A 27,653-nucleotide genomic window follows, 5' to 3' on the forward strand; every position below is an offset into this window, starting at 1 on the left:
CTCTCGACTAGATAGGTACGTCCGTCGATAGTAGGCTTCTTGACCAGTCTATTCATGTCGAACTGCATCGCAAGATCGCCGACATGTAAACCTATCTTAACATTTTTGACATCGATGATGGCGCCTGCAGTAGCTAAGAAGGAACGTCCAAGGATTAGAGGATCCTTAGGTTCCTTCTCATATGGTAGTATCACAAAATCCGTAGGGACTATACAATCACCAACACTCACGATAACATCGAATAAAACGCCATCGGGTACCCGAACTGAACGGTCGGCAAGGATGAGAGTGATCTTAGTAGGCTCAAGATTTGTGAGACCAAGACGGGCTGCAACTGATCGCGGCATTAGATTAACGCTGGAGCCAAGATCACAAAAGGTTCGTTCAAAGGGCACCTTCTTGATACTGCAGTTAATGACAAAGCTTCCGGGGTCTGGAAGTTTCTTGGGAATCTGGTTTTGGATGATATTGTTGACTGTGGATGTAGGACTCACATTCGATTATCTTTAAGTATTTTTGTGGAGAAAACCTCTTGTAAAATCAGGAAATGAATATGAGAATTTGAAAAAGAAATCAACCAAGAAAAGAAATGAGGAAAAAATTGATAAGGACGAAGTACAAAATGCCTTGCGAAAGATAGTAAAGAGAGAAAAATGTATTGTATTGCTCAGAAGTAATGAATAATCTGATCCCCCCCCCCAAACACATGCGTTTGAGGTTGTTTTTATAGAGAAAACATGATCAATGCGGTCATTTACTGCTCATAATTGCATTGATCCGCATTAATCATGTAAGTTACATTTTGACCGAAACGGCTTGAATTTGAACTATCTTGGGCTTCGCGCAGATCTTCCGAACTCTTTCTTGTTGACTCCGAACTCCCGCGTCTTGACGCTGCCGCGAACCTCGAACAATATTCTCCTCGCTTCGGCCTTTCTCTATGCGAACTGTATGTTGAATAAGAACGAACTCCGTACTGGTAAAGATCGAACTCTTTTAGTAAACCGGATTGAATTCCCGACTGGTTAAGCTTGATTCCCATAATAAAATATCTTTAACTCCAAGAGGATTATTATGTAATAATGACGTGGACAGATCCAAGTGGATCCTACCGAAAATGTGTGGGATCTGACCCCAACATTTAGCCCCCCAAGTCTTGCGAGCTGAGTGTTCGGCTTGGAAGACTTAAGTAAACAATAATTAATTACTCGAGATCTTTAACATTCCGGAATTATTCCATGTTTAACTCTATTACGCCGATCTCGGATAATCAAATGATTTGATATCTCTGACAACCGTCATCATTAATTTTCTAATTTTATATTAATACTGCGGGAAAAACCGTCCCACTTCCCAATATTCTCGAGGCGGTTTTCTACTAAATAAGGTTAAATGGAACGACGGGTTTTACAACAGCGTACATTTACTTCTAAAAGCTTTTACCAAACCAGAAAAAGAGAAACCTCTTAGTAAAAGATGTCTTCCCCAGCCGTCTATGTTTCGGACAACGAAGATGACAGTCAAGGAATCCCTGTTCCCAGAGAGGACGAAGTCTTCACCCAAAGGGGAAACAAATTTGGTCCGCATTTCAGGTCTCAGTCGACCTCTGCTTCCCTTGGCGCTCTTCGCCGCCTTTGTAACATCCCCATGAAATTGAATTCTCTCTTCCTAGACCCAACGAGTCTCCGGAAGTGGTGCGAGAGGGTTACTGTTGTGCGTACGAAGTCTATTTCAAAGGTTGTGGTTTGTTTTTTCCCGTACCGGAAGTTCTTCTTTTATACCTCCTCCACCTAGGGATTGTCTTTCCCCAAATGGTTCCCAACTTTCTTCGATACGTTCTGAGCACCCTGACTGTTTCGGCAGAAGCAGGGTTTTCCCTCTACACCAGCGAACTCTTAGGGCTATTTCGAGCCCGTGAATCCGCAGCAGAAAGTATTTTTTCTATAAACCCTACCCTTGACCATAACCTGATTGACGGAATGCCCTCGAATGATGGGCCTTGGAGGAAATACTGGTTCTTTTTCCGAGTCAATCCCCATTCCGTTCAAGGTCTTTCCGGTCTTCTTCTCGCCAATTGGTCGGCTAAATTTGGTTAAAAATCCAACCTTTATTACTTTCCACTGTATTATGTAAAAGAGATAGAATTCTTAACCCAACACTTTGTTTCAGGGAACCAGACGATCCCCCGCCCAACTGTTGACTTCTTGTCCTTCTTTCGAATCGTTTCCGAGGGTGAAACAAATTGGAATTCCTTCACCCTTCAACGCATTCATAAAGCGGGGCTCGCCATTAAAGACGGTCAGACTCACCCCCTCGATCCTCCTCCCGAGGAGAAAGACGTCTCGAGCCTGAATGCTCGAGATAAAAGAAAGATGCAGGCTGAAATCAAGGCTCTTAAGGATCAGCTATCCGAAATCGGGAGAAAGAAAGGGATAGCTGCAATCTCCAGGGTTGGTAACTTCCACAGGAAGACCCTCTTGGTTGATGACGGTTCATTAGAAGCGGCCTTGTCAACCATGGTGGATACTCATGGAGCCGAGATACTTAACGACCCTCCAGTTGCCACCGCAATTTGCCCTTCCGAACCAGGGCGTGAGGGAGAAATAACCTCCTCTCCTTGTATAAAGAGGAAGGCTCCAGATTCCGATAATCTATCAAACGAGAGACTTAAAACCGTGAGATTAAGTTCTCCGCCACGAGTCTCTAGCCCTCTACGTTCTGTTTCTCCCTCTTCAGAACCCTCTTCCGGGAGACAGAGTAATTTCAGAGGAAATAGATGAGCCGAGACCGGAGGCTCCCATATCTCAAGGACTGAGTGTTAGGACTCAAAATCCTTTACCCGCTTCGATTTAAGGTAAGTTTTTACTTAGAAAGCGAGCATTAGCAAAACTTGTTACAGATTGCATCTATTTTATTAATCTGCTATTCTCCTCTGCTTCGCAGGTGGAGAAGAGATTGGAGACATCTTCCAAAGATTCCAAACCAGGGAAGGGGCGTCCCTTCCTCCTTTTTCGGTTTGGAGGCCGGAAATCCGTCAGATGTTCGCCAATCGAGCTTGCTACCTATCCCAAGTTCGGATCTTTTAGATTATGACAACCTCCCTTCCTTAGGTAAAAGCTTTTTGTCTAAACGACACGTTTTTTTTTTTACTCTGAAGGCGTTTATGGAGACTAATGGAATGATCTTCCATTATGAGAACCTTCTTCATCAAGCGAAGAGAGAGACCGCAAAGGCTAAGAAGGAGGTTGATGAACTTAGATTAGCCAACCAATCTGAGCGACTTGAGAGGGAAAAAGCACTCGAGTCGTCTTTTGAAAATATGAAGAAAACTCTAGCAGCTAACGAGCAACGCATCAGAATTGCGAATGCTAAAAGAGATTCTGCGAGGTCTAATGCTCTTCGCTTGGAGGCTGAGCTAGAGGAGAATACGGCTTTGTTCGAATAAGTGAATCAAGAGATCGAGCTTTTAACTAGGAACAGGGCTCGCGATATCGCTGAAGCCGAACATAATGCTCGAGAAGAGATGAGGGGATTCGGTAGGCAACTTATTCAATCTGTTACGAAGTTCATCAAGGACAAAGAGATCTTGTCTAAACTTCTAACAGATCGAGCCGAACTGAAGAGCAATCTAGACGTGATTAAGGAACTAGAGGCTGGAAGAGTTTCGATCGAGAGCGAGAGGAGCGAAGTTGCTGCCGAACTCGCTGTGGTTGAATCCGAGTTATCCTCGGCTTACCGTCCTACTCTCGATCTGAAACAATTTTCTTTGGTATTTGGAGATTCTCCCTCTTAATTCGAGGTAGGTGAAGGTTCTCGGCCACACGAGGGTTCTCCTGAGGCAGGGGAACGCTCTTAAAGAATTGTTTTGCTGCATCCATAAGGACTAATCCGTTTGACAGAAATGTTTTGTTTTTGATTAGTGTGATTGAACACCATTATGTATATATATATATTTTTTTTAAAAGGTAAAACGTTTGGATACGATTCTAAGTTTGCAAGTCCTAAGCCCACCAAAGAGGTTTTATGAATTGTGAGAGATGAGCTGATTAGGCTCACTTGCCTTTTTTAAAGAAAAAATCTTAACAAGTATTTTTCCTCGGTCTCTCGGGTGCGAGGATAGAGCTCGGCTTAGGCTTTTTATCGAGGGAAAAGGTTTTTACAATTCGTGAGAATTTTGTCATAAGAATGACCAGGTAATGGTTTCGATCATGACCTAAAAAATGGCTCCGAAAGTGTTGGGCCATGTTTTAATTGCACCCGAAATCTGCTTTAGCAGGTCCATTATATATTATTCCTTTAAAGAGTCTGAACGCTTTTTTGTTTTAAAAAAGAATCCTGAGAGACCCATAGTTTTTTGTAAGAAAAACGAGCCTATGCCGCTATCCTCTTTCAGAACTAGCTTAAGAGTAACAACCTCAAGCGGGGATCCGCTGTTTGAATCCGAGGACGGATTTTCCCCCAAGGGAGTTATTCACCCCCACGTTTTTCCATTTCCGAACGGAGAAAGAAAGGGTCCAATGTTATGACTTCCTAGAAAAGGTTCACTTTCTGATTTTTAGTTTTTTTTTTTAGAGACTATAAACTCTTTTTCGACCAGTTAACAAAATGTTTGTTCAAACAGGTCGTCGGGAGACACAAAGCTTTATGTGATGATAAGAGAAAAAGAATCGGAAGAAGGCGCCATACTCTTAATTAGCGAATAAAGAGGATAGAAAGAGAGATCCTTCGCCTAGAATCTGAAACGCATGAATGGGAGAGGAACGGTTTAGACATCGTGGCCCTTATTCCTACTTGCCTGCGAAGATTCCTCCGAGTGCTGGATAAATTTTTTCATCTATCCTTGGCAACCGGCGATGGATCCTCGTTTGTTTCGTGTTCTTCAGAATTTCGGAGATTTCCGATGTTAAGAACTGAAGAGAACGAAGGACCAGAGGAGAAATCTACTAATCATCCTTCTGGTCCCCTCGATCTATCTTCCGACGATGGACTTTCCTCATAAAGCTGTTCGGGATCGTCCACCTCGCTAGAATCGTTATCGGGCTAAGACTTCTGATCGAAAAAGTCCCTTGATTTTTTTTTTATTACTATGTAAAATACTATTGGGCTAGAGGCCCAACAATATTAATTACATTTCCCTTTTGCTTTAAATTTGCTGATTTACTCAAATCATATTTAATGCGTTTATCTAGGGAATATAATTAGTAATTAACTCGATTACATTTTCCATAAAAGTAGTATTTTCAGATTTGGGAAATCGTCAATTTACCCTCTTAAATGTGGTCAAGTATATTTTGAATATAAGGCAGATGTAGATCGTTATTGAATTTAATCAACAATAATTCTACAAAAATGTTTGAGGAAGGTATTTTCTCAAAGAATCCCATCCGACTCGTTTAAAGTGATAAGTGATGAACTTCCGGAAACGTCAGACATCAATCTTGTAAAAATGGAAGCTAACGACGAACCAGAAGAATCACGCCCATTAGGTTGGGGAACCAGCATTCAGGTTCCAAACGTGTTAATTGATAGATTATCAGCTCAAGATCGTGCCAAGGCCGAGGAGTTTATTACCAAGGTATTGTTAAACCTGGTGATTTAACTTCTTTTTATTATTGCTAAACGAAGCATTTCATTTTCTTCAGCTTATCATACGGCACGACGAGCTCGAAAATGAGAAACAAGAGATTAGGCAAAGGATCATGGAACTAGAGAAGCGTCGCCTCGATATTGCTCGCGAGCTTCATCGCCTCGAAGCCCATCCTTCCGACTGGATCGAACTAGGACTTCAGGAGTACGAAAACATGCCTGGTTGTATTATGAGCATCGTTGACCTCGCAGGTCAAGGAGCAAAGTTGTTCTGTAACTCAAGACCCTTCTAGATCTGGTTCTAGCTTATTTATCTATACATCGTTCGCAATGTATTTTTATATTCATGTTCGAATATTGAATTTATAAAAACAAGACTCCGTGATAGGAATAATATTTTTATTTTTATGTTATAGCTGGACTCGTGTTTAGCGAGCTGCCTACGTACCCAAAATAGGATCAAAGCCAAATCGTAGTTCGATTGTGTTTGCTTTAGCAATAGAACTTTTTCAAGTTGATGACGTTCCAAGGCCTTTGAACGGGATTTCCGTCAAGGTCTTGTAAACGATAAACACCATTTTGGACTTTTTCTGTGATTTGATAAGGACCTTCCCAGTTAATACCGAGTTTTCCAGCTCCTTCTTCTTTCGTGTTATCGAACACTCGTCTTAAAACAAAGTCTCCTACATTTAAAGGTCTGTTTTTCAACTTTGAGTTATAGTACCGAGCGGTCGATTGTTGATAGTTTTGAAGTCGAATAAGGGATTGATCTCGCCTTTCATCGATTGTATCAAGAACGTCTTCTAATAATTTAGAATTTAGTTCTTCGTTAAGAGGAGCTTCGCTCCGGCGTAAACCAGGAACATTCAGTTTGGCTGGGACTACAGCTTCTATCCCATATACTAATAGAATTGGAGTTTCTCCCGTTGCTCGTCTCGGGGTTGTTCGATATGCCCACAACACAGGTTGCAGCTCGTCATACCAACCACCTTTCTGAGCATTCAAACGCTTTTTAAGATTGCTGAGAATGGTTTTATTGGAAGCTTCCGCTTGCCCATTTCCTTGAGGATACCTCGGCGTTGAATAGCTAAGTTTTATTCCCCAAGCAGAACAAAAATCTTCAAATTCATTTGAAATGAATTAAGGACCGTTGTCTGTTACTATTTCGTAAGGAATTCTATGGCGACAAATAATGTGTTTCCACAAGAATGTTTTTACCACAGAATCTTGTATATTTACGTAGGCTTCTGCTTCGATCCATTTGGAAAAATAGTCCGTTAGAACTAATAGGTATTGGACGCCTCGCGTTGAGCGATGCGTCGGACCAACTATATCCATTGACCACCTCATGAAAGGGTATGGAGCGGATATAGATGACAGAATTTCAGATGGCTGGTGAATAAGAGGAGCATGCATCTAACACTTTTTACACCGTTTGGCGTAATCGATGTAGTCAGAAATCATAGTTGGCCAGAAATATCCTAACCGTTTGATTTTGAAAGCCATTGCTCGTCCCGAAGAATGACTACCACAAAGCCCTTCGTGGACCTCGCTTATCACTATTTCATATTTGGGTCCAAAAATACATAAAAGGTAAGGATCACTGACGCCTCACTTGTACAATGACTCTTTAATTATACAATACTTAGCGCTGATGATTTTTAATTTGCGAGCTTGCCATTTGTTCGATGGTTCCATTAATAATGAAATTTTTGATGGTTACCCTCCAGTCAGCCCCCCAATCATTAGCGGAAGTATTATCCTTGAGTACAAACTTCCTTGGTTTGGGTTCGGAAGGAATATCAGGATCTTCGATTGTTTCCCGAACCTCTTCATCACCTGGAGGTGTCTATTCAGTTCGAGACGGTTCTTCAGCGGGAACCTCTTGATCCTTTAATTTTCTTCTTGGCTTTCTTTTTGGAAGTTCCAATGGTGAAGTAAGTTCATCATTTTGAGATTTTACTCCTGATCTGGTGACCACAAATGAATTATTTTCATTTCCGGAACTTGATTTTGGAATTTCGATATGCTCGGCCTCCAAAATGTTATCGTTTTCTGTTTCTTCAACCAAAATACTTCGCGAAGAAATACATTCAACTGGGATAACTCGTTTGAGCTCAGGGTCTGAGGTAGAAGCTAGGGCAGCTAAGGCGTCTGCCGAAGTGTTTTCTCCTCGAGGTATTCGAACTAACTCGAATTCTTTGAATTTTCCGGCTAATTTTTTACAGTCGATAGATATGCTTCCATTCGAGGAGCCTTAGCTTCGTAATCTCCAGCGAACTGGTTTACAACTAGCTGAGAATTACAATAAGCTATTATTCTTCTGCTCCAATTGCAAGAGCAAGCCGAAGTCCTGCTAAGAGAGCTTCGTATTCTGCCTCATTGTTCGAAGCCGGAAACATTAATCGAAAAGACTGTTCGATTATTTCCTTTGTTGGAGTTTCGAGCCTAATACCGATTTCGGATCCTTGTTTAGAAGAAGAGCCATATACATGTAATTTCCATGTAAAGTCTGTTTCAATAAGGATTCCATCATCTAGTGGTAGTTCGGTAAGAAAATCAGCCAGTACTTATGCTTTTGCGCTAGTTCGACTTTTGTACTCTATATCATACTCACTGAGCTCGATTGCCCATTTCGCCAATCTACCGGACTGACTTGGTCCGTGAAGAATTGAGCGAAGCGGATGAGAAGTTAAAACTTCTATCGGATGAGATTGGAAATAAGGTCTGAGTTTTCTAGTAGATATGACTACCGCTAAAGCTAATTATGTAGTTTTCTATCTCGTTTCCGGACTGGTAAGAGATTTACTTATGTAGAAAATCGGCTTCTGATCACCTCGATCCTCTCGAACTAAAACCCCACTTACAGAATGATTAAAAACCGAGATGCAAAGATAAAGTTTCTCATCTAACTCAGTTTTTGAGAGAACCGGCGGTGTTGTTAGATAAGTTTTGAGTTGATCGAAAGCTGCTTCGCATTGATCATCCCACCGAAACTTTTTGTTCCCTTTTAAAATCTGGTAAAAGGGGAGACATTTATCAGTAGATTTCGAAATGAAACGATTCAACGCAGCAATTCTGCCCGTCAACCGCTGGACCTCTTTAATGTTTTTTGGTGAAGGCATCGTGAGGAAAGCGTTAATCTGATTAGGATTAGCTTCTATTCCTCTTTCTGTAACTATGTAGCCTAGGAATTCTCCAGAAGGTACACCAAAAGAACATTTAGCTGGATTTAATTTCATTCCGAATTCATTTAGAATTTTGAAACTTTGCTCAAGATGTGTGATGTGCTCGGATTTCTTAAGAGATTTTACGAGCATATCATCGATATAAACTTCCATCGTTTTGCCCAAATGTTTTGCAAACATTTTGTTAACTAAAAGTTGGTATGTTGCCCCGGCATTTTTAAGACCGAATGGCATAACTTTATAACAGTAAATTCCTCTATCTGTTATGAAGGATGTTTTCTCTTCATCTTCGGAATTCATCATGATCTGATTATATCCGGAAAATGCATCCATGAATGTCAAGAGTTCGTTTCCGGCTGTTGATTCTACGAGCCGATCGATATGAGGGAGAGGAAAACTATCTTTTGGACATGCTTTGTTAATGTCAGTGAAATCGACACATACTCTCCACTTTCCATTTTTCTTTTTGACTACCACGGGGTTAGCTAACCAGTCCGGGTTTTTTACTTCTCTAATCGAACCGATTTTCAAAAGCTTATCAACTTCGTCATTGACCGCTTGAGCTCGGTCAGGACCCAGTTTTCTTCTCTTTTGCTTTATTGGTTTAAAACTGGGATCGACGTTTAAATCATGGGTAATGATACTTTTGTCGATTCCAGGCATATCTTTCGCCGACCAGGCAAAAGTATGTTTATTTTCTTTTAGAAATGTTACCAATTGATCTTTGATTTCTGAATCTAAAGTAGTACCGATTTTTATTTTTCGGTCTGGAAATTCGGAATCAATTTCAATTTCTGTGGTAACCTCATTCGAACTGAGACCACTTGGGTAACGCGAGGTGCTTTTTTGCTTAGCATTTATCATTAATTGCTGTTTGAGCTTTAAACGATGTCCCGTGAGATAGCAAGATCGCGATGTTTCCTGATCTCCTCGAATGGTTCCAACTCCACCAGGAGTCGGAAATTTCACACACTGGTGATAAGTTGAAGGTATAGCCTTCATTTGGTATATCCACGGAGTTCCAAGCATTATGTTGTAAGCGGCCGGACGGTCGAAAACAATGAATTCTACAATTTTTGGAACCCCAGCGGCGAGCACTGGTAGTGATATGTCTATAATTTGCATGTTTTACACATCCATTTATCACCATTTCAAGTCTAGTTTCATTCATCTTCCACAGCATTCATCATCATTTCGCACATTTTGCATGTTTAAGTGTGTCTAGCATTAGTCTTGCATGCATTTTGCATTCTGGAGTTGTTTCAGGTGTTTCAGAGCTATTGGTGTTCAGAAAGAGGAAAAATAGAGCTGAAAGTCACATTTCGACCATTCTACTCGATCACTAGTAGCAGAGAGGGAAGCAATCAGCTCAGCAGACCATCAGGACCCTTCTACTCGATCGCAGAGGAAGAGGAGCAGTCCATCCTGCCAGTTCACAGTTCTACTCGATCACAGAGGAAGAGGAGCAGTCCATCCTGACAGTCTACCCACATACTCGATCGCAGGGTTGAAGAAGCAGTCCATATTAGTCCATCAACCGACCAACTCGATCACAGGAGAGAAGAAGCAGTCCAGATCCTGCCACCAACCATTCTACTCGATCACCACCTCGACCCTCTGAACCACGGGAGTGAATAAGTCTGTTGTTGAACCTGTTGTCTAGGGATAGCTTCATTGAGAATTGTTAACCATCGAAATTGATTATGGAGTCCACACTATTCGATTACCCCATCCTTAGGAGTTTTTTATCCAATTGATTTATCTGTTTACTTACCTGCTGCATTCACCTTCTCTTTTGCTTGCTATTGAGTTTTGATAATTATCTGTTTTTGGACCCTTTTACTCTATCACATCCTCTTTCTAGCAGTGAGCCTTGTGATAGAGTATATTAGTCATTTTTGTGTCTTTTGACTACTTTCTGTACCAATCACTAGGACTGTTAGGAAAACAACCAATTCATGCTTGGCTTGACTTAGTGCTTTCTGATCATATCTCATTTGTTTGCATCACACCTGATTGGATTGACACCTAAAATACTACAACGACAGGATAGTGTTTTAGGATTAATTGATCGTAAAAACCTATTATCAATTTGGCGTCGTTGCCATTTGGGTGTTATCTTTGCTATATTTGAGATTTTTGGAAACCTTAAGATCAAGTTCGATTTTTTTTTTACAAGGTTACTAACGCTGTGTCTTTCTCTTTGTTTGTGTGTTTCAGGTACTATCTCTGATTACTCTGCTCAAGCTGAGCTGATACCTGTTGCATGCATACTCGATCTAAAGGACATCAAAACCTGCTTTTCAACGAGAACATCGACCGTATTGCTCGTGAGTTAAGAGAACATACAGGCACAGATGTTATGGCCGACGATCAGAACGCAGAATTGCCAAACAACATTGGTGCAGGCGATGCTCCACACAATGACAATCAGCGCAATGGCATTGTGCCTCCACCAGTGCAGAACAACAACTTCAAGATCAAGAGTGGTCTCATTGCCATGGTTCAGGACAACAAATTTCACGGCCTCCCAATGGAGGATCCACTCGATCATCTAGACGAGTTTGATAGGCTCTACAGCCTAACTAAGATCAATGGAGTCAGTGAGGATGGCTTCAGGTTGCGTTTGTTTCCATTTTCTCTTGGAGACAAAGCCCACCAGTGGGAAAAATCACTTCCTCAAGGCTCCATCACCTCCTGGAATGACTGCAAGAAAGCTTTCATGACTAAATTCTTCTCCAACTCCAGGACTGCAAGACTCCGGAATGAGATTTCTGGTTTCAGAGGATATCAGAATCAATGTCCTCACCACAGTTTCTCCAAAGCCTCACTCCTGAGCACTCTCTACAGAGGAGTTCTCCCCAAGATCCGGATGCTCCTGGATACAACATCCAACGGGAATTTCCTGAACAAGGAAGTTGAAGAAGGATGGGAGCTGGTAGAGAATTTAGCTCAGTCTGATGGAAACTACAATGAAGATTATGACAGAACTATCAGAGGAAGTTCAGACTTAGAGGAGAAGCACCGAAATGACATGAAGGCCATGAATGACAAGCTGGACAAACTACTTCTTGTGCAACAGAAGCAAGTCCATTTTCTCTGTGAAGATGAGACGTTCCAAGTCCAGGATGGGGAGACTCTCCAGTTAGAAGAAGTAAGCTATGTGCAAAACCAAGGAGGCTACAACAAAGGCTACAAAAACTTCAGGCAGAACAATCCCAATCTGTCTTACAGAAGTACCAACGTTGCAAACCCGCGGGATCAAGTCTACCCTCCACAACAGCAGACCCAACCCAAACCATTCGTGCCATACAACCAAGGACAAGGGTTTGTTCCTAAGCAACAGTTTCAGGGAGGTTATCAAACACAACACCCACCACCAGGGTTTGTACCACAACAACAACAAACCTCTAGCGCTCCTGAACTAGACCTGAAGCAAATGCTCCAACAGCTTCTTCAAGGACCTGAAGCCCACTTACTTATCTTTGTCGCTTTTACTATAAATAAGTCTCTAAGGGTTTCCCCTGAGACATTCACTTTTCATTCACCTTTGGATTGACTTTACATTCACTTTTCATTGATTTTTCATTCACTTTTCATTCACTTTTTATTCACGTTTTTAGTCTCGAACCCTAGTATTGTTTTAGTAGCCGCTTTTGCTTCTGCAACTTTGTATTTTTTTCGTTTTCTTCTAAGTTATTGAGATTTCGCTTTCATTTCCTGGTTCATTTTCTGTTTCATTTCCTTTGATCTTTGAAGTTATGCAATTATCAATCGTTTCTGTGTCTTTAAGCATGTTGTCTGAGTAGTGACTAGGATTTCTGAGGATGGGATAGAGTAGATGTGAGACCCTTACTCGATTCTGATGGTTAAGTGTAGTTTTATTGAATCCCTTCTAGATTAGTTGTGTTTACTGCTTATTCCTTTCTGATCAACTAGAATTCGATCAGAAGCATTCCCGCACCCAAAAGGTGTTCGATGGAATGCTTGATCTACTAATTCCAGTGATAATCTTCTCTATCCCAAGGGATTGGCCGTTTAGAGCGGTTATTGACTTTAACAGTCGGTTCTTATTGCCTGCATAGTTAGATTCCGTTAATGGGAATTAGTCTGGGCTAGCTTTGCTTGAGGATTTGTTGCACAGGGGTGAATAAATCTGTTGTTGAACTTGTTGTCTAGGGATAGCTTCATTGAAAATTGTTAACCATCGAAATTGATTATGGAGTCCACACTATTCGATTACCCCATCCTTAGGAGTTTCTTATCCAATTGATTTATCTGTTTACTTATCTGCTGCATTCACCTTCTCTTTTACTTGCTATTGAGTTTTGATAATTGTCTGTTTTTGGACCCTTTTACTCTATCACATCCTCCTTCTGGCAGTGAGCCTTGTGATAGAGTATATTAGTCATTTTTGTGTCTTTTGACTACTTTCTGTACCAATCACTAGGACTGTTAGGAAAACAACCAATTCATGCTTGGCTTGACTTAGTGCTTTCTGATCATATCTCATTTGTTTGCATCACACCTGATTGGATTGACACCTAAAATACTACAACGACAGGATAGTGTTTTAGGATTAATTGATCGTAAAAACCTATTATCAGTTAGTTTTATGTTTCCCAAGGACATAGATGTGTCACTCGTGAAAGCTACTAATGGCGTTGGTGGACCGATAATGTCGGTTTTATTGATTCCCATTCTTTGCAAAGTGCTTAGAAATATGAGATCTACCGAGCTTCCAGTATCAATTAGACACCTCGTCACTTCGAAGTTCGCAACATCTAAAGTTATTACAAGAGCATCATCATGAGGTCCTGTTATTCCTTGAGTGTCCGAATTATCAAAGGAGATAGAAGGTATTTGTTCATTTGATTGGAAACCCACAACGGTTTGAATTGCTGCTGATTTCTTATGCCTTTTGATTGATCTGATCGAAACTCGGCATAATTTGGATCCTCCCATTATAACATCGATCCTTTTCTTAGGAGTGTTCGGAGTTCCAGGCCCATTGGGTTTATGTTTCTTTTTTGGAGGATTAGAAGCTTCGGAATCTTCTTTTTCTTTGTGGTAAGATTCCACAAATTCCTCGATATTGAAATTAGCGAGCTCTCCAGTTGCCCACAGTTCGGTGAGGTGCTTTTTGAGTACGCTGCAATCTTTGGTGGAGTGCCCGTTTACTTTATGAATATCACAATAGGCACTTTCATCTCTAACCCAAGTATTAGGAGGATTGTATCTTCCTCTGTTTGGAGAGGGTTTTCCTACAGTATTAGTAGTAAGATTAACTCCGAACCGTTTTTGATCTTTTGGTTCGAACCTTTTGGTTGGATTCGCAACGACTAATTTAGCTGGCCGATGCTTTTTAGCGAGGCTAAGCTTTTCTTCTTCTGCCTCCATCCAATTAGTAGCTCTGAATAAAGCATCTTGGATGGTACTCGGACGATTGACGATGATTTCTTCCCGAAATCGGGATTCATGCCAGAGTCCGTTCCTTAAAGCAGAAAGGGCAGCTGCGTGCGATACCCCAGGAATTTTGGCTATCACTTCTTTGAATTTAGCGATATATTTGCGAAGTGGTTCATTCTGACATTGGGTTAAATTTCAAAGATCCGCATCAGAAGTTGCCTTTTCCATGAACATAGAATATTGTTTTAGGAATGCTGAGGACAATTCCTTTAAATTATCAATAGTTTCTGGTTCTAACTGAGTGAACCATAACAGAGCCGGTCCGGAAAGATTCTCGGAAAATAATTTGCAAAATTCGGCATCTTCCTCGCCTGGTTCTAGATCAATTCTGCCTACAGCGATCTGAAAAGCAGCGAGGTGATTTTTAGGATCTCCTTTACCATCGTAAGTTGGTAATTTAACCTTTCGAGAATCTTTGATCCGAAGGTTCGAGATTCTCGAGGTAAAGGGCGTTCGACGAGTTTCTTCGATTACTCGATCGATCTCAGGCACCGAACTGGTAGCCTGATGAAATTTCGACTTCATTTCATTAAGCTCTTGGCGAACTTTGATGAAATCGTCTGATAGGGCGACATCAGGATCTTCTATATAAAATCCGTCGTCAACAGGAAGATTTCCCTGTCCCTGGGGAATTTCTTCCCCGGTTGGGTTAGTCGCATCCCCTACGGCTGCCGGATTGCTAGTGCTTGCCTAGTGCTTGCTGGCTGGCCTCCTTGAGGAGTTTGAGTAATCCCGGGAGTCGCGAATAACCTGCGCTGACGCGTTGTTGTTCGCGCTGAGGACAAATTATCTAAACGGCTTGAAACAGCGTTCTGCGCGTTTGAAAAATTCGTCTGGGTGGTTTGAACACTTGTTAAGGTTTGCTCGATTGAGTTCAACCTTTCACCAAAGGTGGTGTTGGCAGTAACAAGTGTACTCATCTGATTGGTCAGATCGGTGGTTGTCTGAGTTAGCAAAGCAATTGCATCGCTCAATGCTTGCTGATCAGCCATAGTTTCTTGGTTGGGAAAGAAAGATTTTGAGATTAAAGAGTTTTGTGGTAACTCCCCACAGACGGCGCCAAAATGTGGATGTAGGATTCACACTCGATTATCTTTAAGTATTTTTGTGGAAAAAAACTCTTGTAAAATCAGGAAATGAATATGAGAATTTGAAAAGGAAATCAACCAAGAAAATAAATGAGGAAAAAATTGATAAGGACGAAGTACAAAATGCCTTGCGAAAGATAGTAAAGAGAGAAAAATGTATTGTATTGCTCAGAAGTAATGAATAATCCGATCCCCCCCAAACACATGCGTTTGAGGTTGTTTATATAGAGAAAACATGATCAATGCGGTCATTTACTACTCATAATTGCATTGATCCGCATTAATCATGTAAGTTACATTTTGACCGAAACGGCTTGAATTTGAACTATCTTGGGCTTCGTACGGATTTTCCGAACTCTTTCTTGTTGACTCCGAACTCCCGTGTCTTGACGCTGCCGCGAACCTCGAACAATATTCTCCTTGCTTCGGCCTTTCTCTATGCGAACTGTATGTTGAATAAGAGCGAACTCCGTACTGGTAAAGATCAAACTCTTTTAGTAAACCGAATCGAACTCCCGACTGGTTAAGCTTGATTCCCATAATAAAATATCTTTAACTCCAAGAGGATTATTATGTAATAATGACGTGGACAGATCCAAGTGGATCCTACCGAAAATGTGTGGGATCTGACCCCAACATTGACTTGTGCTGAAATCATCATTACTTCGCGCTCGTCACTCAAATCCTTGGTCACCATCTTCTTGACATATCTCCTAAGTATAGGCCTTGTTCTAAAAATCGGCCACCTAGTCGCTGATCGAAGGGGAACCGCAGCGATTTTATCCAAATCGGTAAGAAAAATCGCTGGTCTGATTTTTGTCCGCCTAGACGGCGCCTAGCATAATTTTCTTTTTTTTTTAAAAAATCTAAAATTCAAAACATCCCACTTATATTCGTAATTTGTATAAAAAATCATAATTTTGAGCTTAAAATCTTGTTTTCATGTGTTTAATATAATTTTAAAAACGATATTATTAAATTTCTTAATTATAATAGATTAATATGTTTTTAAAACATTAAATAGCCCTAAAACTAATCCCGATTAATCCTCGTTTAATCTCTGATTTTCTTGCTAGGCGCTAGGCCCACCCTCACCGCCCGACTAGCGCCTAGCAATTTTTTGAACACGGAGTAAAGGTGAGATCTTCACAGCATCAACTAGAGGCATCTCAACAATCATCTTGTTCATCATAGCTTTGCATCTAGCATCATCTAACTCTTGTTTAGACTTCCTGTTGTTCTTAGGGAAAGGGATTCCTGGCTTGATTCCTTTTTTTGCAGCTGGAATCGGAGTTTGGAGAATTTCAGGGTCTGTACGCGGTGGGTGTCGATCGACACCCTGTTGGTATCGGTCGACACTGCCTATTTTTGCACTCTCTCCGTCTGCGGGTTTGTCGACTACGTTCGACAATGGCTCCTCATCATTGAAAACGTCAATAGGTGTCGATCGACACCCAGTAGTGTCTTTCGACACTGGTTCGTGCTAAGCAAAAACGACATTATCAAGATCATTGACGGTGATTGGTACCGGTGGAGATGATTTCCTCTGAAGAACTGGATTCAAAACTTTACCACTACGCAGCTGAACAACACAAACGTCTGCGGTTGAAAAAGTTGTATGATGAAGCGGGTTACCCATGTTGTTAACCTTAATGTCCAAAGCTAAAATCATGGCATCCATCTCAAGTTGATTTTTGTAAATAGCTTCGAGCATTGCTTCAAGCCTGCTGGTAGATGGTGGGGATGGGGTGGTGTTATGGGCGTGATGCTCGATGGTCTGGCGTGAAGTACTGACGGAGTGGAGGTCGGATTGTTCCAGGTGCTTGGAATCAGTGTTTGCGGCGAGCTGTCTTCTATCGTTATCAATGCCCCTGATACCATAGCTTGAAGCAAAATTCTCAATAAGATTCATCGCTTCGCTTGGCATCCGCGTTTTGAAATTTCCATTACTTGTGGCATCTAGTACGATCTGGTAGCGATAGTCAATTCCCTTGAAGAATATTCTAAGTAGACGAATTTCACTGAAACTATGATGCGGACAATTCCTCTGATATGCTCCGAATCTTAACCAAGCTGCCTTGAAAGACTCTGTAGGACCTTGAAAAAAGGAGGATATCTGCAATCTCACTTCTTCGGATAGGGACTAAGAACGCATCCTTTATTTCCTGCCAAGTAGTGAGATATCCTGGTCGCAATTGTCTAAGCCTGATGATTCCTCTTTCGCCAAGAGAATGTGGAAAGATCTTACAGAGCAAATAATCAGCTAGAACTCCTTCGAATGTAAACTATATCTTCGATGCTGTAAACTATATCTTTGAATGTCTCGATGTGATCAAAAGGCAATTCTCCGATATTTCCTTCAAACCAGTTCTTAGCAACAAGATCAAAGAGTTCTGTTTTGATTGCGAAATCAGGTCGTGCAAACGAAGGTAGTTTGATTGCTGATCGATTTGAGTAGAAGAGTCAGGTCTGTTGTAGTCAGCAATCGTCATTGGCCTGTTGCCCGTGTGGTGTCGATCGACACTCAGGTGGTGTCGGTCGACACTCTCGTAGAATCTGTGCACCATTGTTGTGATTCAATTCCTGAAGTTCCTGAAACACAAGAGACCAAAGAAAGAAAATCACGTTAGTAACAAAAGAAAAGAAAATCTAGACTTAATTCTATACTTAGTCTAATTGTGAAGCGAAGAGAACTTCGGCAACGGCGCCAAATTTGATATGGTTCAAATTAACTCCTAGAACTACTTTCTCAAATAAGAGATCGAATTGTAATACTTAAGGGTCGAATTCCACAAAGTTCTCGTTTTCCAAACAATAAACAATTCGGCAATCGAATTAAGCTAAATATAAAATAAGATAATTAATTAAAACTAAGCAAGTGAATGAGGTTTTAAATCAATTGATGGAAGAGCTAGACTTAAGGTTATTCCTTTAAATAAATCAAAATTACAAATTAAACAGCAGGTAAGGGTTTATTAAGCACCGTTCTTGAACTCAAATCACAGATATCAAAATAACCACCTCTCAAATGAATTAGATCTCTATGCCTATTAATAGAAATTCCACCCTCTCGAATGCAAATCCCTAGAATTAAATAAGCATTAAAGTCCCAGGTTGATATCTTCACAAAAGTACTAAACCACATCTCGAATGAGAATAGTCCTTTTGCTCACCTAAGATTATTTCAGGAAATAGATGACCTCTTGAATCTATCTAATATCCTATGAGCTAGATTCTAGGTGATCAGTCTAGAACTAGTAATTAAATCAAATCTAGGTGAAGAACCCTAAAATTACCCTACCAATTGTTCAACTTAGCAGTTCATCAATACATGGAAAAACCCTAAATCTAACAAGTGAATTACTCAGACATAGTAGAAGAAACACAAATCATAGTCTGAATAAATTGCATTAAAAAAGAATAAGAGATATAGTAAGGGAGTTCAAAATCTCTCTGAAGGAGTCTGATTCTTCTCTCCAAGCTAATACAAAAATCTCTCTCCAAAATTAAAGCTTAAGTTTCTTACAAAGATAAAAACCTAATAATATAGTCTAAAACACGTCGGGGACTTCTTTTGCAATAAACTGGAACATGGGGGCAATTCTGCAATTCTTCAAAACTTGTTAAAACGTGTAATGCTTCTGAAAACGCAACGGTGTCGATCGACACCAAGACACTCTCAACGTCCCAAGTTGCTCTTGTTAGCTGTAATGCTCCAAATATCCAACTTTTGCTCCAGAATTCATCCAAACTTGTAAATACCTGCAAAGACTCTAAACGACGCAAGAAGAACTAAAAAGACTCTAAAATTACAACTAATATCATGGTTAAATTAAATCAGTAAAAACCACGATATATCTAAAATTACAATTCAATACATTGCACTTTTTTTTTCTCCCAATCAGGCCCTTGCTGGCACTAATATGGACCTTGGATCTAGATCATCATTATTAATTTCATTGTTATACCGGGATGACTTGATCGATTATACTATGCTTAAAGCATTATTAAACTTCATGTTTACTATTAAAATAATTTTTTTTGCATGATATAATCATATATATCCGTATCTCCATTGTGGTCGAACATTCGATACCACATTTATTTATAGTCTCAATATAATAATTATAAAATAAAATATTTTGGAAACTACACGAGTTTCTTTGAGACTTTGGAGTACACAAAGCATCGATTATTATGAATCTGATGCATTTGGAAGTCGAGAGACTAGCTCATCTAGACCTTTCAATTATTTTGCACTGTCTAAAAATATATTGACAGGTGCTTCATATATTCTCACAAGAGAAATATATATATTTTATTTTAAAGACATATTTCAAAGTCTTTAAATCTCATATAACACATATATTATTCTTTACGAATAAAATAAATAACAATAATCAAACATTTAAATTCATAAAAATAATAACTTATGGACTATAGCCTTTTCATACAAGAATTCAGGAGGCATCACATTCCATATAAGAATTCAATAGGCATAGCTTTTATTTGATTGTAGAGAAAGAGGCAGAGCCTACCATATAGATAAAAATATAAATTTTCGTTTGATCGTTAGGAAGGTAAAACCTACCATATATGACGATCGATCCGGAAAAAGCATAGATATTTATTTGATCGTAAAGGAGGCATAGCCTACCATATATAACGATCTATCCGAAAAAGACATAGCTTTTTTATTTGATCGTAAGAGGCAGAGCCTACTATTTATAACGATCAAACCGGAAAAAAAAAAAAACATAGTCTCACGATATCTAAAATAATTATGTTCTATAAGCATAAATAAATTTAAATAATATAAATTTTACTTACCTCGTAATAACTCAAGCGGTAAAGACATCGTGCTGATAACGTGTTATAAATCATAAAGCAAACACATATATATAAGGGTCAACAAAATATTAAACCACAATTGACCAAAAAATAAAAAATATACCCATAGTTTTTATATTATTAGTTCTCTCTCCTCAACTTATGTAAGTTGGACAAAAATGCCCCTCCGCATATAACAAATTAATTAACAATATAATAAAATAGTTATCGATGTTTTTTATTTGATTTTAAATAGATTGTCCATCAAATATCTGAGTAAGAATATCTAATGAGTTAAATGATTATCTATTGGTTTAACACGATAACAAAATATATATCAATAAGTTTATAAATATATCGTGTTAAACATATTGTATCGCGGTAACTTTGTAATTGATATGATAAAGGTTATATTATCATAGAAAATATTTATGGTAAGATAGTAGATATATAGATAATATTTATATTAACGTGTATAACGATGTTAACATGATAACAATAAAAATAACAGGTGTTACTCTATTTATCGATAACTATAGTAAAATCAAACCCAGAAAAATGTGCCAATGACGCCGACGATTCCTTTCTTTTCATCGATTAACCTAATCTAAACTACAATTGACAAATTCAGTTTTCATATCTGTCTCAGTCCACCACTGTTTGTTCTAACTTCACGACACCATCCATTTCTCCCCCGTAATTACCGCAACATATATTATCATCATCACCACAATACAACTTTTAGCCATCACACCTTCTCAGTTCTTCTTTCATCTTCTTTTTTCTATACTTACCGCCACCAACAATGTCATTGTTAGCATCATCACCGGTAAATCTCATCATCGTCAAATCAGAACCACCATCAATTACCATTATTTTTTATCGCAGAAACTTAACCAACCTTCGCAAAAACACAAAACAAAAACTTCATCTTCATCATCGCTAAATCAAAAGCACTATTGTCATAGGTGAACCACACAAATTATTGGTTTTGCTTTTCGGTTCTCTGCAGAAAAAAGTCTGATTTAATTTTCATTACTAAAGTTGTGTTCTGGTGTTTGAAGAAGAAAGAAATAGAAGAAGAGAGATAAAACATTGAATAAATAAATCAAGGGTGATATTGTATTTTATATATGGACAGTGAATGCCAAATAGTAACGAAGAGAGAGAACTAATTATTCATTCTTCTATGGTCACAGATTATAGATACCCTATATAATATAATATTATATGTGTATTAGAAATAATTAAGAAAGAAGAGAGGAACGTAGAGAGAAGGAGAGAGCAAATAAAATCTCTTCTTTCTTCTCTCTTTTTGTTTTGTACTTTCCAACGTTTACAAGTGAAGCATATATATAGTAAGATTAGGAATGGATAAACATCAAATGACTTGGTGAGCAAGTACCTTGGGGACCAAGTGTTAGATAAGATTAGGAAATGAGATCAATTGTGATGGATAAACACTTGAGTAATTATCCATTTCTAACATAAACAACATAACCATGCATCTTTCGACATTTCTCAAATTTAGATTTTGATTATCTCGAAGAAAAAGGATTTTACACGCAAAGTGGGTGAGGGGGACAAGTGAATCGGTGATATATAAATCAATAGAGAAAATAAAACTACAAGAAAATCATATCCCCATAAAAGTAACACAAATTTCGAACCTTACGAAAAAAAGCTTTCCCTTTGGTTAAGGGCTTAAGGACTTGTCTCTCACCAAGTATCTCCGTTTCTTCGTGAGCAGAGCTTTAATCCAGAGATATCTTGTATTTCTGCTAGCTTTGATTTCAATTTGTGTCAAATCATTCTCTGTTTCTCTTTTGCTATTTTCTGGGTTTCAAAATTAAAGCTTTCTGAAGAATTGGTGCTCTTAACTTCTTCTTCGGCTTTGATTTTTTCTTGGTTTTCTCCAACAAGTACCACCGGCTGCAGATCTGTTATGGATTCCCCTCTTGATGTAGCTATTCAATCATTATCGATTGATGAAGATGGTCCGATTATACTCTCTGATCAGGAGAAGTTTTGCTCAACCGAACGAATTTACAAGAGTATCTTGGGAAGGTTTCTCAATCCTGTGAATCAGAGGATGAGTAATTGGATTTTGAATATGCCGCGTTTTTGGAGATTATATGATAGGGTTCGTGGAATTGCCTTATCCAATGATAGTTTCCAATTCATCTTTAGGTCTGAAGAGGATCTTAATGAAGTATTGAAGATGATTGGTGTGTCGTTATGGATCGTTGGGTTGAAGATCCACCAGAAGACTATCTTATGTTTTTACCTATCTGGATTAGAATCAGACATCTTCCTGTCAATTACTACACCATAGCTACGATTAAGGAGATTGCAGGCAAGATTGGAAAAATTCTTGAAGTAGAGTTTGATCCAGAGAGCGCTCAAAGTCGAGGTTATATCCGAGTTCGTGTTTTGTTTGATGTTAGAAATCCTTTGAAGAATTCCAAAGCGATTCAATTACCATCTGGGAAGGTAGTTTCTGTTGGAATTGATTATGAAAGTGAACCCGAAATAGGCCATGGACTTGGATCTACCAAATGATAAGAATGCCTCTGAGATTCAATCATAAACCACTTTGTCTCGGTTATATGTAAACCCCCACCCTTCAGTCTTCTTTGCTGCTGAGTCTTCTCCTCTCGTGGAATCCATGGCACCTCTCACTTCTCCAGCACACTGGTCCAGAAACAACTACCCAGTTTTGATAAAACCAAGGCAGCCCTGTGCCGCTTATAGATGGGAGGTAGGCGAAGGTAGCTTGCTTCTCTTCTCCTAGGCTACCTCCACTCCACATGGTTATTCGCGAAGAAAAGGCAGAGTAAGGAAAAGATGTTTTATATGTCAACGGCTTACTCATGATAAAAGTTGTTGCCCTTTCATCAAATCATCTGTGAAGTTACCTACTCATCTTTCAACAACGGATACTAATTGTGAGCCTGGTAAAGATATGAATATATCTAGTTTGGGAGCAGCGCCTGCACCTCCACAACAAAGCATCCCAAAACTTATGGTAGATGCATTCAAGGATTGTCCTCAAACGTTGCATCCTCCGGAGACTTATCTTTCTAATGATATTTTTTTCCAAGGTAATTCTTCTCAAACTTTACACTCTTTGGTTTTTAATGGTGAATTAGTGGCTACCACAAGGTATTGGGGGGGAAAATGAAAGAGAAAGTAAGCTTTAGATAGTTTGGATCTGTCAGAGGTTTCTAAGCAAGATAAACATTTTGATAAAGTTTTTAAGAGGAAGCTAGCAGAAACACAGGCAGATTTTCCTCACTGTTCTGATTTAAACAAAGATACGGTGGTTCCGGGTGAATCACTGCAGTATCAATAAGGCATCCTAAGTTGGAATTGTCAAGGTCTGAGGAATCCTTGGATAATTCGGCACCTTAAGGAAATGCGGAAGGAGCATTTTCCTGATATGTTATTCCTCATGGAAACAAAAAATTATGATGATTTTGTTATAAAGGTTTTTGGGTGGTTAGGTTATGATAAATGACATGTAATAAATCCAGAAGGTAGAAGTGGTGGGTTAGCTCTTTTTTGGAAAGATCATTTGGATATAGATATTTTGAGTGAAGACAAACATCTTTTAGATTTGAAGGTTACTTGTGGAAGCAAAAGTTGGTTTATCTCTTGTGTATATAGTAATCCGGTTTTGCATCTTCGGCCTTTGGTTTGGCAGCGTATTAGTGATATAGGTTTTTTATGAAAGTCAGCTTGGTGTATGATATGTGATTTTAATGAGATTTTGAGTAACAAGGAAAAGCTTGGTGGTCCTCTTCGACAAATTTCAACTTTTAGGCCTTTTCATGATATGCTTTCTGACTGTGATATGCATGAGCTTGGAAGTTCAGGGAATGGATTTACTTGGGGAGGGACAAGAAATAATGAGTGGATTCAATGCAAGCTTGACATATGTTTTGGAAATTCCGATTGGTTTACTCTTTTCCTAAATTCTCATCAGTGGTTTCTTGAGAAATTAGGCTCTAATTATCGTCCAGTTTTGGTTAGATTTATCAATGATAAAGAGATTTTCAGAGGACAATTTAGGTTTGATAAAAGATGGGCAGAAGATTCGGGTTTGGAAAGCATTATTCAGAAATCTTGGCATGTTGGAACAAATAAAGATGATCCCTCTGTTTTGAGTAAGATTGCCGACTGTAGAAGAGCCATTAGTTCTTGGAAAAAAGGTGCAGATACTAATTCTCATATTCGTATTACAAGATTAAGACAATAATTAGATTTGCAATTGGCTGCTAAGACTCCTTGTTGGAATAAAGTCTCTCGGATTAAAAAAGATCTAGCAATTGCTTTTCAACAAGAAGAGATATTTTAGCGAAAGAAAAGTACTGAAATGTGGCTTGATGCAGGAGATAAGAATACTAAATTCTTTCATGAGTCTGTTAACTCCAATAGAGTGAGAAATTCTCTGAATTTTTTGCTTGATGAAGATGGTAGAGAGCAAACTACTAATAGAGGTTTACATCCTCAAAACCTCAAGATTTATCTGACTATTTGCATGGATTTCAACCAAGAGTTACGACTGACATGAATGATGCTTTGTCTAAAGATGTTACTTTTGAAGAAATTAAGAAATTCAAGATGCAGTTTTCTCCATTAACAATGAAAGTGCCCCAGGTCCTGATGGTTTCACGGGTTTATTTTTCAAGAAATATTGGGCTGTGATTAAAGATCAGGTTGTTGCTGAAGTGAAGGCTTTCTTTCAATCAGGAATTCCTCAAGAATGGAACTATACACATTCGTGCCTAATTCCGAAAGTCTCCAAGCCATCAAGAATGACAGATTTAAGACCTATCAGTTTGTGCTCGGTGCTTTATAAAACAGTTTCAAAAATATTGGTCAATAGATTGAAACAACATCTACCTAAAATTGTTTCTCCGACTCAATCGGCCTTTGTGGCTCAAAGGATTATCACTGATAATATACTCCTCGCTCATGAACTAGTTCATAGCTTGAGAACAAATCCTTTGATTTCTAAGTCTTTTATGGCTATGAAAACAGATATGTCAAAGGCGTATGATAAGGTGGAATGGTCTTTTTTAGAACAAATCCTCAAAGCTCTAGGGTTCAGTAGTATTTGGATTTCTAGGATTATGGGCTGTGTTACCTCTGTTTCTTATTTGGTTTTGATAAATGGACAACGTTCTGGATCCGTTTTGCCTGAAAGAGGGATTAGACAAGGTGACCCACTGTCTCCATTTCTGTTTGTGCTATGCACCGAAGCTTTAATTCATTTCCTCAATCAGGCTGAAAAAGATAGGAAAATCCCTGGCATTGAATTTAATCAGTCAAGATTATCGGTTAATCATCTTCTTTTTGCAGATGATACATTGATAGTCTGAAAGGTTTCTCAAGAAGAATGTGAAGAGATTATGAACTGCTTATCTAAATATGGAAAAATCTTAGGTTAGTTGATTAATTTGGATAAGTCAGCAATTTCTTTTGGATTGAATGTGGCTGAAGAGATTAAAGGTTGGATTAAAGCAAGATCTGGAATTAAATTGGAAGGTGGAACAGGAAAATACTTAGGACTTCCTGAATGTTTGAGTGGATCAAAACAGAAGCTTCTAGGTTATATTAAAGATAAGCTGCAGACAAGAATGAATGGATGGTATGCTAAGTTACTATCTCAGGGAGGCAAATAAATTCTTCTCAAATTTGTAGCAATGGTGTTACCTGTGTATGCCATGACATGCTTTAAGTTACCAAAAAGTCCCTGTAAGAGTTTAACAAGCATTATGATGGATTTCTAGTGGAAGAATATGCAGAATAAGAACAAGATTCATTGGATTGGTTGGCAAAAGTTAATCTGCGACAAAAAGCTGGGAGGTATTGGCTTTAAGGACTTAGTTTGTTTTAATCAAGCCCTTTTAGCTAAGCAAGCATGGAGATTAATGACTGATCATCAGAGTCTGTTATATTCTATCTTCAAAACCAGGTATTTCTTAAATACTAATTTTCTTTCTGCTACTCTTGGTACTAGACCCTCTTATGCCTGGAGAAGCATTCTGTTTGGAAGAGAATTAATATTAGCTGGTTTGAAAAGAGTCATTGGGAATGGCCTAGATACAAATGTCTGGATTGATAAATGGCTCTTTGAAGAAAATGCTAGAAGACCGGTTAATCTTCAGTCTTTAATGAATATTAACTTGAAAGTCCATGAGCTTATTGATCCACTTACAAGAACTTGGAATGTTGCCCTGCTCCGAGATTTGTTTCCTTTAAATGATGACAACCTTATAATGAAGCAACAGCCCTGGTCAGAGATAGATGACTTTTATTGTTGGGCGGGCACAAATAATAGAGTGTATAATGTCAAGACTGGGTATGAACTTAGTAGTAAGAGAGCTCATAAACGTTTGTTCTTTGAAGCTGGTGAATTCCCTTCAATAAATCCAATTTTAGATAACATTTGGCTTCTCAAAATCTCGTCCAAAATCCAAGTTTTTTTGTGGAAAGCTGTGAAAGGAGCTATTGCGGTGGAGGATAGATTGAGATCAAGAGGTATACATGTGAATGATGGATGCTACATGTGTGCTGAAGAATTTGAAACTGTGAATCACATTTTGTTTCAATGTCCTGTAGCACGACAAGTATGGGCTCTCTCTAATGTGCCATCTCCTTGTGAAGGCTTTGGTTCTTCTGTTTTCACAAATATGTATCATCTTCTATGACTGGCCACGATTCCAGATCTTCCTCAGGATTTGAGAAATCTGCCATTTTGGATTATCTGGCATTTGTGGAAGAACCGGAATAAAGTACTTTTTGAAGGTGTTAGAGCAATGGCTAACTTACTTGTTGCCAAATCCATTGATGATGAAAGATAATGGTTTCAAGCTCAACAATCTGTGATACATACGGAAGAGAAGAATAATTTTTCTACTGCTCTTTGGACTACTCCATTGGTAGGAGAAGTTAAATGCAATATCGGTTTTTCTTGGATGAAAAAAGAGATTTGGCTGGTGCATCATGGGTAGTGAGAAATTCAAATGGAGAAGTTCTTCTCCATAGTCGCAGATCTTTTTCTCAGGTGCATTCCCTCTTTCAAGCTAAAATCCGAAGTTGGCAATGGGCTCTTGAAAGTATGCAAAGTCTCAGGTTTACTAATGTTCTCTTTGGTGCGACAACTTCAGACATCATCAATACTCTTAACAAACCTCGAGATTGGCCGGCTATCATAGGTACTATTGCAGAGCTGCTAAGTTTTACCAAAAACAAACCTCACTGGTATATTACAATGGAACCTTTAAATTGCAATCAAGGAGCTTTAGAGATAGCCAAAAGTGTGGTGACTAGTTCCAGATTACAATCCTATGTTGCTAAAGGATATCCTCAATGGTTAAAGACTTTTTTTTGAGAAAGAGAGGATACATTCCCAGAAAATATCTTCTTGATTTGGTGCAATGGAGTTTGCTATTACTGTTGTTTTCAGGTCTCATTTCGTTTT

General features: G+C 39.0%; 1 protein-coding gene and 1 pseudogene across 1 annotated transcript; both read left to right on the forward strand.

The window, feature by feature from the left end:
* Positions 1-1,476: 1,476 nt before the first annotated feature.
* On the forward strand, positions 1,477-3,793 carry LOC110227370. The gene is made up of 6 exons (XM_021021456.1): positions 1,477-1,717; positions 1,864-1,932; positions 2,170-2,757; positions 2,944-3,071; positions 3,158-3,387; positions 3,475-3,793. The coding sequence occupies exons 1-6, from the start codon at positions 1,477-1,479 to the stop codon at positions 3,791-3,793; spliced, it is 1,575 nt and encodes a 524-aa protein (XP_020877115.1).
* An 18,032-nt stretch (positions 3,794-21,825) lies between these two features.
* Positions 21,826-27,630, forward strand: LOC110227329 (annotated as a pseudogene).
* The last annotated feature ends 23 nt before the right edge of the window (positions 27,631-27,653 follow it).

Source organism: Arabidopsis lyrata, assembly GCF_000004255.2.
Source record: "Arabidopsis lyrata subsp. lyrata unplaced genomic scaffold ARALYscaffold_6, whole genome shotgun sequence".
In the NCBI taxonomy this organism is placed as follows: domain Eukaryota; kingdom Viridiplantae; phylum Streptophyta; class Magnoliopsida; order Brassicales; family Brassicaceae; genus Arabidopsis; species Arabidopsis lyrata.

Coding starts and splice junctions, on each gene's coding strand:
- LOC110227370 (XM_021021456.1), top strand. CDS start 1,477: ATGTCTTCCCCAGCCGTCTATGTTTCGGACAACGAAGATGACAGTCAA. Junction 1,718..1,863: donor CGAGAGGGTTACTGTTGTGC/GTACGAAGTCTA, acceptor CTGTTTCGGCAG/AAGCAGGGTTTTCCCTCTAC. Junction 3,388..3,474: donor GCTAAAAGAGATTCTGCGAG/GTCTAATGCTCT, acceptor GCTTTTAACTAG/GAACAGGGCTCGCGATATCG.